The sequence below is a fragment of the Anser cygnoides genome, chromosome 2, assembly GCF_040182565.1.
Source record: "Anser cygnoides isolate HZ-2024a breed goose chromosome 2, Taihu_goose_T2T_genome, whole genome shotgun sequence".
In the NCBI taxonomy this organism is placed as follows: Eukaryota; Metazoa; Chordata; class Aves; order Anseriformes; family Anatidae; genus Anser; species Anser cygnoides.
In genome coordinates, this window is record NC_089874.1 from 145084742 (window position 1) to 145097670 (window position 12929).

The 12929-nt window shown below is 47.2% G+C and overlaps 1 protein-coding gene across 3 annotated transcripts; it reads right to left on the reverse strand.

Annotated features, from left to right (window-relative positions):
• Positions 1-609: 609 nt before the first annotated feature.
• On the reverse strand, positions 610-7916 carry TMEM74 (transmembrane protein 74). Of its 3 annotated transcripts, none has more exons than XM_013180047.3 (2): positions 5908-7372; positions 610-5793 (listed from the first exon to the last, which is right to left on the reverse strand). In XM_013180047.3, the coding sequence occupies exons 1-2, from the start codon at positions 6372-6374 to the stop codon at positions 5436-5438; spliced, it is 825 nt and encodes a 274-aa protein (XP_013035501.1). In that variant the 5' UTR covers positions 6375-7372; the 3' UTR covers positions 610-5435. The 3 variants fall into 3 exon arrangements, with proteins under 3 accessions (XP_013035501.1, XP_047924730.1, XP_047924729.1); XM_048068773.2 differs by adding an exon at positions 7383-7916 and having other exon boundaries at positions 614-6532; XM_048068772.2 differs by adding an exon at positions 7383-7916 and having other exon boundaries at positions 614-6580.
• Positions 7917-12929: the final 5013 nt, after the last annotated feature.

The window sequence follows — 12929 nt, forward strand, 5'->3', positions numbered from 1 at the left end:
ATGTATAATAGCCACAATTTCATTTAAGCTGGTAAGAAAAATCAAAGAATCAATCTTGTCGTTTCCAGGATTCTTGACCTTGCCAGGACTTATGCTCAAGAGAAAAGAAGTCCTTGTACATACTATATATGATGATGATTCCTTCAACGTGTAAAAAGATAAGATTAAAAAGAATCCTGTAAAAACAAGTAACAAAGAATTTAATGTTTGCTTTCAGTTAGAAAGCCTCCCAGATCTTTAAGCTGATGGATTGTCATATCTATAAATAGACCTACTCTCTTAACCTCTTAATAACCATGGGTTGTACACCATAGGCTATATCTGGCACAAGTGCAATTTACTGCAGTCAATTTAGTTACCTCGGGGACACATTTATTACTGTTATGGCAGCAACAGCCTGAAACCCAAATGGGGAATAGGGGCCCTAATGCACCAGGAACTCTGGAAACTCCTAACAGATCCAGACAGCCCCTGCTCCAACCTGAATCCAGACTCACCGGCGGCGCTCCCACGCATGCTTTGACAGCAGCAGGGAGAGGTCCGGTCCTGTCACGCAGAATATGAAAAACAACATTGCAAGGCATGACCTGCATGCCACACACTCGTACTGCATTTGGGTGGGAGCAGAGGCTGGCAAGTGCGGGTGAGGTGCTGAGCTGGCATGCGCTGGGCTTTTGGGAAAAACAAAAAGCACAAGCCAGGAGCAAGCCGCGGCATGGCTGGGGCGAGGACATGGTCCCAACGTTGCATAGTGCATGGGTATGGCAGGCAGGGGCTCAACACCCACTTACTGCCTCAGTTTCCCCAGCCACCTGCTTGCACAGCCCCAGCTGCCCCCTCCTCTCTATTTTTCGGAAATATAGAGTTAGGTGGGACACCTGTGTAGTGAAGTTTTAAAGCCTGCATCATTTGGCACTATCTGACTGTGATCAGCAGCTCAGTAAAGGGCAAAGACAACCACGGCACCAGAGATCAGCTTTACAGATTTTTATTTTTTAATCTGTACAGAACGCTGTTGCTATTATAATAAGGCATCAAACGCACAATCGAAAAGCTCACGATGAACTGTGATGTTTCACCCTTGCGTGGGTCAAAAAGGAGTTTTACAAGATTAAAGCCATTGCTTTCCCAGTCAGTAAACTTGATATTCATTACAGACAGATTTTTAAAAGAATTACAAAGATTAAAAAACTGTAAACATATCAAAACCAGCGACAACCCAGCATAGCTTCCTAGGAGAGAGTTTCGGGTTTCCCTGCTGCGGGTCAGGCCTCGGGCTGGCAGGGCGGAGGCGAGGCCGGCTGGGCCGGAGCCAGGCTGGGTGCCTCCCCACGGACCTCTCTGGGTGGCAGAGTCCCACGGCACAGCTCTCAGCAGTTCCCAAATGGCCCAGCCTCTGTCACAAATTTCTGACTGAGAAAAAGAAACTGAGAAAACCGGTCCCCGGGGAGCTGTTTCAGCAGCACAGGGTACAGGGAGAAGCCCCGGCCAAGGCCTCGCGTTCCCTCGGTGGGGAGGCAGAGGCCGGGGCAGAGCCCGGCCCTAGGGGCTGGCAGCCCCCGCTGACACGTCATGAGGTAGAAAATGGGCAAACGTCACATTTTGCTGTGAGGGTCAGTCAGGAATAGACTGTTCCTCCCCCGGCACGAATCATGGTTTGTTTCCAGGGTGCTCCAAGGGGTACCTAACACCCACCTGGTATGCCCCAAAATTCACAGCCCTCCATTGATCCATGCAAAAAGTTTAGCCGAGGTGATGGAAAAATACAACTTTCCTCACACTTGTACCCTTAAAGCATTTACATTTTGAGAAGGGGAAATCAAATTGCTAGGGTGTATGAGCAGGCAATTAATCTCCCTTGGCCTCAGCCTTTGGTACTGCCATTTGTGACCGGGATAATGTGGACACCCATCCACCAGGCAGCAGACTAATACATTCACTTCCCACAACCAACCACCAGACAACAAGCATTTTGGTTTCTCTTGCACTGTACATCATTAGAACCTGAGAGTCCAGAGGTTTTACATCACACCACCAACCCACACAGCCTTCTCGTTTGTTTGGTGATCAGAGAAATGTCCTGAGAGTTTTATCTGCTGAACTCCTGCACTCTGTCCTCTAAAGGCCTGCCTTCACCTCTTTTGTAGCACACTTTAACACCAAAATAAAGAAACTGCATTAGTTCTGCTTTATTATTATTATTCCTTACACCTCTGTGGTGTATATTTAGATTATTAGGTTGACTTACGTTTCCTTAAAATGCTCAGGGAAAATTTGAGGGTTCATTTAGGTATTGCAGGCTTATGATCTGTGACAGGCATTTTACAAAGTGTCAGAAAACTTCTCACTTGATAATAATATACTGACAGTCTGGGGAACACGCTCTTTTCTAGTGCTAATAACCAGCATTAAGGCATGCCATGGTTCCTACAAGAAATCTGTGATCCTTACAGTGTTAGCTGTCATCTTTCTACAATTCTGGAATGTACTTCAATTTTATGCATATGTATCATTAAAAAATAAAAATAATGGCTCTCAAAACTCAGCCTCAGTTTTAGAGCTTCTGCCAAGTACGTTTCCCGTTAGGGGTGGGGAGCGATGAAAGGGTTTTTGCCCCCCATTACATCCATCCTCTGCCCCACAATGTCTGCTGCCCTTGGCCAGGCACCATCTGCCCTCCTGCTTGGCACAGCCTCCCCTGCACTTTTGGAGGTCACAGCATCGGTTCCTGTCCTAGGACCAGGGCAGGCAGCAGCGCTGACCCCACCACCCCACCTCAGGTGGTGTTAACAGGCCCTGCAGGCAGTGTCCTCATACCCGGGAGCAGGCAAAGGGCAGCTAATGGGGAGCCTTCCTCCTCCATGTCTTAATTCTTGGGCTATTTTGCTCCATATTCTCACTGATCCCAACGGGCTGAAGGTTTCTCCTTACATATGTAAGCTCTTCTTTTTCACCCTAGAAATTCAGTCCTGAATCCCTGATGACACACCCAGAGGGACGTAAGCTCTCCCAAAATGACTGCTGAAATGCTGGCCACTGTGAGTTCCTGCCCTCAGACATGCTCTATATCATGATGTAACTGGTAATAACATCTACTAGGCAGTAGCACTGCTGAATAAGGCTGCTCCTTTAATTGCCAGCTAACACTGAACTAAAGCAGGAGTTAGAACAGATAACATTTAAGTAGCATCTCTTTCACAGGGCCAAAGTTAAAACCTGATACAACATCACGCTATTTACAGCAACCAAAGGCATGAACCTGGAGCAGCACAGGTTCTCCAGCTCTCTGTCGAGGGCACCTACACGAGCACCCATGACCAGCGAGCACGAGGGACTGAACACAGGCGAGTGCCAGGCACAGGCGTGGCACGTGCCTCCTGACGCAAACAAAGAGGGCTTGAGGAACAAGGTGGCAGAACAGTGTTCGGTCTTTTTCTGCATGAGGACCCCACATTTCCACCTGCCACTCGTGTAATTTCTGCAGACTGAAAAATCCAATTTTTTGGATATCCAGTAATTTGGGGCACAATTAAGACATAGAAGACAGAAAACAGGTGGTCCCCCGGCACACATAATGAGGACTGGGAAGGGACCGTAAACAGTCTCATTCAGGTATAAAATACAGTTTTTCCTCTTGCTGCTCTGAGTCACACCAGCCAGTGTGCTCCAACCCCCACATCAGGCTGTCCTCCCAAAAAAAGAGCAGGGCAGTGTTCACGATCTCCACCAGTCACGCTAGACTGAGAAGGAAACCCAGAAGCCCTGGGAGTTGTAATTGGGAGAAAGCGATGTCAGAAACACCAGGTCCCAGCACCACCTGAGCAGGAGGATTTTTTGTATTCTGAACCTCATGTTGCCACTCCTTCCTAAGATTGTTCTCAGATATGTCACAGCAGGAAAGAAAAAGTCTCATTCATAAAAGATTTGATATTCCCCATATTTGAGATTTAACCATGACTGACAAGGCTGTGACAGTGAAACAAGTGTTTCTACTATGACTCTGCAGCCAGGGTCTGTACAGACAGAGCTCTTCACTCATGTTTGGCTTTGGCAGGGTCTAGGACATATATAATACTAACCACTGTTCACTGAGAAATGACAGCAGTGCATATAACAATCCTTATTGTTTTTCCCAGCATCACAAGAACACCACTTTAATGCTCCAAACAAACAGGCTGATACTAAAGTAAATACCATCAGCAGTACAGGTTTTTGGCTACCTTGCTATGTAACTGTGAAAAATAGCATCATGTATTCTTGATCATCCTCTGTGTTAACTAAGTCCCATGTCAGACAGTCCACCTGTCTGATATTTAACCTTTGTATTTCCTGACAATTTATTTTTTATAAATAATTTGGTTTATAATGAACGAGCCCCAGAAGCTCCTTCCTGACCTTTTCTTTCCAGTTATGAGAAGGCTGGCAGCCTAGTGACATAAAAATGAAGTTTCAAAAGGACTAGTGTGATCCAGACAGGCCCAGTATAAGCAAAGCCCTTCAGCTGAGCTTGAATTTCTTCTGGCATCCATACTGAAGGAGAAGTGTTCAGCCTCTGCATCCTGATGCTTTTTTACTCTTTGGGTCTTTTGAGACTCCAAACAAGAGGTCAGTTAATTCAAGTTATGGCAGTTTTCATACAAAGACATCTGTCCACCAGGAACTAAACTTCTTTCATATGGGCCGCTATAGCTATCAGAAGTTAATGACTATCAATCATGGCTAATCTGAACTGAAATGGAACCACTGACCTCAAGTTGAAAGAACCTTTTGTCTCCCACCAATACCATCATGAGCCATATGGTTCCCTGCCCTTTGCCTCTTATCTTTATATTTTAAATAATCACCACTAATTGTACCATTGTCTGAAAATACGGGAGATTTGTGGTAAGTCATGAACAAGTGGTCTTTTTTTCCATTAGGTCTCATTCATAGAAAGTAAGGGATCAGCTTAAAATTAAAGGATAAAAAAGCATCTCTCTTAATTAAACATCAGCCTTGCTATTTGATTATTGGTCCTGCTTTTTAACATGACATCAAGTAGGCTGTTAATAATCCCTCTGAAGACTGCAACAATTAACAGCTTCCAAGGTGTCAAGGTCACTCCTGTTCTGTATGGGAGTAATAAGAAAATTATATAGGCAAGACACCAAAGGAATGTTTTATGTTAGGATAAAGGAGACACCTACAGAACCTACTCACCACAAATCTCTTTTTATTCAGTGGTTTTCATTATTTCATATCAATTGCATTTTCTCTGGCATGTTTTCCCTTTACAACAAGTGCTCATATACTGCTAACATTCGATTATAGAGCTTAAGAAAAAAACGTTCTTGTCAGACAAATAAACGCATCACCAGCTATCTTTAGCCACATCTGTTTTCTTTAATGAAACATGTTTTCTCGTAGAAACGCTGCCTTAAAAACTCATGACCACTCTAATTATCTACGGCAAGCACATCTTCCTCAACTAACGACAGCTCGAGCATGTTATCATTTGCACCAGACTTCATTCTGAAATTGAAAGACCCATAGAGCTTTGCAGACTCCTTGGAGGATGCAAACCTGCTCCTCCGGTACAGCTCCCCTTTCCACATGGACATCATCAGCAGGCTGGAGAGCACCACTCCCCCCAGGGTTAAGAGACACAGCCCGGCGATCACACAGCGGTCCAAGTGAGCCCCGATCCTGGCGCTCTCGTTCTCCAGTCTCTCCATCTCCCGGGCAGCCACCGTGTTGGGATCCACAGTCACGTCTCTGGGTACCACGTAGGAAATGATCACCAGCAAAATCCCACTAACGAGGAACAAAATGGCACTAATGAACCCGTAGTCCACGGATTTCCCAGCTGCCGCCTCCGAGGCCGTGTCATCCTCCTCGGAGACCAGGGAAGGGGAATCGTGCACCCACTCGGGCGGCAGCTCCCGGCAGGAGCGCTGCTGAGGAGCATCCCGACAGCCTGTTGGACTAGGGGGACTTCTTGCGTGCTCCAGGTTCACATTTTCATCCACGTAGGTGAACGACGTCTCGAGTTCCTGGGCACAGCAGCAGGCTTTCTTCTTCCCCGCGTCCTCTTCCCCCGGGAAGCTCTCGGGCAGGTGGCAAGGCTGGGAGGTGCCGGGGGGTGCTGGGTGCTCCCAGGGCGAGGGGCCCGAGGCAGAGGACAAGGGAACCCGGGTGGGCTCTGCCATGGGACCCTTCTCTGAGGGCTTGCAATGCAGGGCTGCCACAGCAGAGGCTGCTCTGGGGTCCACCTCACCTCCCTCATGCTGCTGCTGCTGCTCGTAGGGAGAGGAAGGCAGGCTCCAGCCCGCAGCAGTGCCCAGGGACCCCTGCCTGCTCTCCTCGGCCAGGTAGAGAAGCTCCATGCAAGCCATCGGCCTCGTCCCGGCGAGCCTGGACTCCTGGGTTACTGCATCCTTCAGCAGGCGCTGCCCCTGACTCGCTGGAGCGGTTTCATGGTACCGGAGCCGCCGTATCCCAGAAATCTTCTACTCTTTCAGCAACGTTTTGTTAGGGACATGGCTTGTGTCAGCTGTTAAATGATTAAACAAATCCCCTCTGACGTTCATTTCTTTTCAGTCTGCAAATGAAATAGCAAAGGGAAAAAAAAAAAAACACAAACAAAACAACAACATAGCCAAGCCCGACAACCTCCTGATGGTACGTTAATAAACCGAAGAGCAGATAACACAAATATAATACATCAGTCTCCCTCCCAACTGCTCGAGGGGAGATGACAAACACAATTGTTTTAACCACGAACTTAAAACTGCAATCCTCTTGCAGATCCAAAATCTATTAGGGAGCCTAATCAACCTTTGACACCGATATCCAATTAAGGCAGTAAGTCATCCACAGAGCACGGGGTAACCCAAACAACTGCGGAAAATGTCAGGGGGAAAAAAAAAAAAAAGGCATCTATTTTTTTCAGCAGCAAGTAACTTCCCCTCTCCGAATTAAGGATTTTAACCGCAGACACGCAGACTAATTAGAAAGAAACACGCAAATCCCACGCAGCCCCCTAATCCAGGATCTGCATTCTCCGGTGGAAATCTGATAATCCTGGGGGAAAAGCAGCGCTTTTCCTACAGCGGATCTCCCGTTTGACGAAGAGCTTTGGGAATGCAATTCCGCCTCGAAGACTGAGGGCTCAAGGGCGGCTACTGCTCCCGGTCCGCAATTCATTCGCTATCGCCCCCCTCGGAGCCCAACTCCCCGCACCCCCGGCGCCGAGCCCGCACCGCCGGGGGGATGCGCGGCACCCGCGGCACCCCACGTGCGGGGCAAGGCTGGCGGGGCGCGGCGGACACACGCACACCCGGGGCTCGCACACGCACACCCGGGGCTCGCACACGCACACCCGGGGCTCGCACGCCACCTACCCCGCCGCGGCCACCGGCAGCGCCGAGCCGAGCCGAGCCGGGCAGCGCCGAGCCCAGAGGAGGCGGGCGGGCGGCGGCTGCGGCACGCTGGGAGTTGTAGTCCGCAGCCGGGGGGAGCGGGGGGGGGCCTGGCCTGGCAGCCCCCCCTTTCCGCACACCCTCCTGGTTCCCCAGAGGAAGCGGTGTGCATCCCTCAGGGATGCCCGCTGCGGGTGTCAGCACGCACGGGGTGGTGTTCCGCTAAGCAGCTGGGTGGTAACGATGCTTTCACGAATGGTCACGGCGTGGCGAGGGGTGAGACCTGGAGAAACGTTCTCAGCGCTGCCAGGCTTGCAGAGAAATCTCAGGGAAATATCAGGCTCGCCACCCGCCGTTACGCGCTTTGTGTGGCAGGCATAAAGGGAACATTAAAAACCCTGCTGCCAAAAGACACGGTAAAAATAGTGGCCGGTTGGCGTGGAGCTTTGCTGACTTTTCTTGTCAGTGCCTTCTCTGAAGTGATGAACTGGGATGTGAAAATAAACTGTGGAGCCGAGATGAAGATTTATCGGAGGAGACCGGGCTCTGGGGGGTGTGGAAGGAGGGACTTTGGGTGTGGAGCCGAAATGAGGGGGTCCATAGGAAGAGGAGGAGAGCAGCATCAGCATCCCTGGCTACCGGGGAGGAAAGCAGGGGCAGAAGTGGGAAAGCAAGCTGGGAAGAAACCACCCCAGTCAGGAAAGAGGACAGACTGTGTCAAGGAGTTGTCCCAGCACAAGGGAACAGGACAATTCTGTGTAATGACTCTGCCAGTTCTGAAACACTCTATTAGGGAAAGAAACCAATGTTTTGAGGACAAATCCAGACGACACTCAAAAGACCCAGCACAGAATATTCTAATCTTTGTGGCAATAACCCTCATGAATGTCAATCAGGACGTGGCAATAACGGGAGACTCCCACAGAAGAATTTTTCCGCAGTGCCCGTCTGAGACAGCTCAGTGCTTTGGACTTGCTTGGACCATGGCTTTGAAGCAGCTCCAGGCCATGTTTCCATTAGCAGAGCACAGTTTCAATGCATTGAATGCTGTATTATCTGTTCTTTGAAGAAAAATTGTAAGGAGAAAACTATGGAATGGGGAAAAGAGTGCAGACTGTCCTTGGAGCTTTTTGTAACACCCTCTTTGAGATAAATAGAAAGAAGCAAATAAAACCCACTCAAAGAAACAAACAAACAAGCTGATCTACAAATTGTTCAAATACTTTAAAGCAAAAGCAAACCCAGAATCAAACACTCTTTAAGGCTACAGCACATTTCCATTTGGGAAACAGCAGGACAGGAACATACAGCAGGCTGCACCTGCCACATCTGACAGACAAGTCTTAATTAAGCAACTGACAGGAGAAAGCTTGGTGTTTGGCCCCGGTAAAGCAGCCTGGAAGAACACAGGCACCTCTCCTGGGCCTCAGCACTATCTGCCAAGGCCTTGGGTGGGCAGTTTCTTCCCGACAGCGGATACAAAGGCAGGAAATTGTTGTCAGAGCACAACAAATGGCCATGTCATTGAGCCTTCAAAACCGGTGAGCTACAGCACTTATTCTCAAGCACTTGCTAGAACTGCAGTTATTTGTTATTTACCCCCACACAAACCTCTTGCTGAGCAGCCACCCACTCTCCCTCCCATTGTGTGCCAGTTTGTACTGGGCACGTATATTAATTTGTTGCTAATAATTATGGTTCTGCAAAGTAAGGAGCAAACGGAGAGGGAACCACGACTCTGTCAGTCCAAACGTTGGTTAGTCTTTTACAACTTCCTAGGTGATGCTGTATCTCATTTGCCACCTACAGCGACTGTAGCAAAATCATTGTCTAATCACACTCCATAGTCCTGACGTTTCTTTTTCTTCCTTCGGATGCAAAGAGTTAACAGCATTTTTGCTTAAAGAATGTAAGTGATTGTTGCCAAAGCTCTGAGGTGTGGAGGTGGTAAGATGAATGCATAGCAACACATACTCTGCAAACACAAATACAGCTGGTGAAAAGATTAATCAAGCAAGGGCAGGAAGTAAGAACATTTGTCACGGAAAAAAATGGCCACATAGAGCTAAAAAACGGAGTGATGGACACACAATGAGACAGGAATAAAAGACTGGAATAGACTGTCAGCGTTGATGAGCCTTGTTCTCTCTGTTGCAGCCTACCACATCATAAAGTCTTTTCAGAAACTGAACTTTGCTGTGGTAGGAACACAGTGATGGTATGGGATGTGACAGCAGACTGATAAAGGTGTCTCAGTTTGGATGTATGGGGCTGAATCTAAACCATGCTCTAGACTTGCTTGGGAGCTCTCTTCCAGTTGGCCCATCTATAAATGAGTCTCTGAACTAGAGGTGGATGACTTTTCTCTTCTGGGCAAGCTGTGCTCAGTGTAAGACTGGAAGAAGGCTTGTGAGGATCTAAAAGCTGATTCACTCCATCCATGTTTGTATTTGTAGCCTTGCTAAGGGCTACATGAGCCCTGAATAAATCAGGGAAAACAGGCAAAACTGGAACCAATTTTCTGAGTGATGCATCCCATCATGGGGTGATGAAGGATGGGTTTAGAAATATTCTGCTTGCTCTTACCAGTCCAGGTAATTTCCAAGTGCTGGATGGGTTCCTCAGTGAAGCATTCCCCCATCTACTTTTTTTCCTTTGTATCCCTAACTTTCAGCTAATAACATGGACGGGGAGTCCTTTGGTGCTCTTGTGTTCGCAGAATCTTCAGTTGCTCATCCCACATAGTGACAGGACCTCGGGTTTCCAGCAGTCCCCATGCAAGTGCTGCAAGGCTGCGTAGCCTCTATAAGGTGCACTATGGCCAGTGTGGCTCAGAGCACAATATATTCAGAGAAGACTAGGGAGACTATTGCATAAACTTTCCATTTTCACATGAATAGATCTTAATGCTGAATAAAATACATTGGCTAGGAAGACAATAACAAAGGGCTGCAGGAAAATTTAAAACCTATAAAGGAAATATATGGACCTGTGTACAGGTCTGTGAAAAATAACAAAGGTAATAGAAGTGAATGAAGAGGAAAAGTTAAGCTTTTATATAAATTGCAAAATAAAAAAGAGATGTTATATACATATATATGTATTGCTTAGAAAATATAAGTATTCTGAGTAGAGCAAGCAAATATTTGGACATCTGTCTATGAAAAGAAATATCCAGCATTTTTGTGCGGTTAAAACACATTACTGTCACAGATCTATTGATTTATAAAGCAAAAGTAGATAGAAAAGCAATTTAATTCTACTTTGTTTGCTTCAATAATGCACATCCATTGTGCATTAATAAAAGAAAAAATAAGTAAATAAATTTACAGAGAAATGAAGAAACTGAATATGTGTGATAATGATGCACCAGAATTGTCAAGTGGAGATTAAATCCTTTCTAAACGCTTCTGCTTCCTATGTCTGGGTATGTGAAACCACAGTCTGGATAAGTACAGCTCCTGAGCACGAATAAAAGAAGTTAATCCGTGGTGTTAGGACAGAGTAGGGTCAGCTGGAAGAGCAGCGGTGTAAGAGCAGGCCTGTTGACCATTTGGAAAACAAGGCTTGGTTGTTACAGCCCCATTTTTTGGGTCAGCTTGTTTGGAGATTTTCAGCCCAACACAGAGACTCTGTGAGTAGGAGAAACGCAACTTAGAAGTGTAAAGCAATCACTTAAGGGCTAACACACACGAAGGGCGGGTAGGATTTAACACCCTGTCAGGCTGAGCTCAGCTCCCCAGAGCGGCACCCGTGGAGCCCCTGGTGGGGCAGCAGGAGGGGAAGGGCCAGATCCAGCTGTCGCTGAGCCCCTGCTGCCCATGCCAATGGCTCGAGCTGGTGACCTGACAGACCCCAGGCTTTGACAGCGATCCTGAGCAGCCTCCCTGCTCTCCTCCTTCAGGAGCTTATGCTCCTCCATTTTCCCTCCCGAGTCCTTAAGCGACTGAGAATCCCTGCGTCAACACCCCTTGACTGTGCCTTCATTTTTCTAGCGTCTCACAGACTTTTTCACAGCTCTTTGCCAGCAGTCTGGGCTCAGGTTGCACAGCGGGATGTATCTGAGCTGAATCCTGTTATATCCGAAGCAAACTGCCTGCCTATTGCTGGGCACATGGACACCACTGTAGGTGCCTAAGCGCTTGAATGCCAAGGTGGTGGAGATGCCTCCTACACTCACTAAATGCCTCCATACGGCTGAGAGCTGAGCTGGGGGGTGTCCTGTGAAGGAGCCTTGGCAGAAGCCCCAGCAGCTCCTCCCCGCCATGGGCACAGGACTGATAATGTGTCTCCGCAAGCACCTGCCCACTGATGGGGAAATATCGGCACTGTGCTGTCAGTCACACCTGCAAGAGCCAAACTCTCCATTTATTTCCAACCATGGCCACACCTGGGGCACTAAGGACATGTTTCTCCCCTGGCCACCACACAGATCAGAGGCTGCAACCCTGAGTGCTCTGTTGCCACCGTGAGTGCCAGATGTCACGCACGCTACTGATTCCTGTCATTGCCTTTTCCAGGAGCTTTCCTGCATGGTTATTCTCATCACCCTCCTGCCCGCTTACAAGGAAAAAGTGGTTCACCTCCAGCAGTCAGGCATTAGATCTGGGACTTGTAGTCCACCACATGTCCAGGACAGACTGCAAAACGGGTATTATGGAATTATGGAATGGTGGAATGTAAAAGCAAATAGGATAATAGACTACCCTGCAGGGAAGCCAACCTGAAAATCAAAGGCTGTTTAGGGGAGGAATAAAGAAATCGACAAACAACTTTTAAGGAAGGGATTTAAAGGACAGACAATAGTGCAGAAAAATAAGGGGAGTATGACATAATATGATGAAATAATAGCTTGTCCCATAAACCAGTGATTTTTCTTTACGCTAGATCTGAAAACAAAAATTACTCGTAGCTGTTGTGGTACGCATAAAACTATGGGTGAAAGAAGAAAGTGAAGGCTGCAGTTTCTGACAAGACAAGGACACAGTCTTCAGTAAAATATGTATTGCTGGTGACAGAATGAGGTTTTATAGAAATTATCAGGAATAGTAGACAGAGATTCTCTATTATCAGCAAAGTGTTGAAGAGTATTTTTAACAACAATGAAGATGTGTTCACATTAGAAGGACAATACTGATAATTTATTGCACGAGTCTGTATTAAGAAGACCAAATTTAAAAGACTAATAAAACCACCCCTTCTTGGCAATGCTTTATGTCCACATGTTTCAAACTACATAAAAAAGCTGAGATCGTTATTCTCATTTTATAGGTGAAGAAGCTGAAACAAGGGGAGTTTGTGTAATTTGTTACAAGCCAGACAACACATTATCACCAAAATCAAGGTGAAAAAATAGGGACTTAAATTTTGGTCCCCATTTCACCCCTTTTAGCCAACTGAAATGGGCAAGGGGTGACTAATGAGGGAACTAAAACCTACATATCCATTGGGGGAGAGCCATTGACACAAAGGAAGAGAGCCATAGATCTGTATTGACCTCATAAATCATAGCATCAAAGATATGCTGGC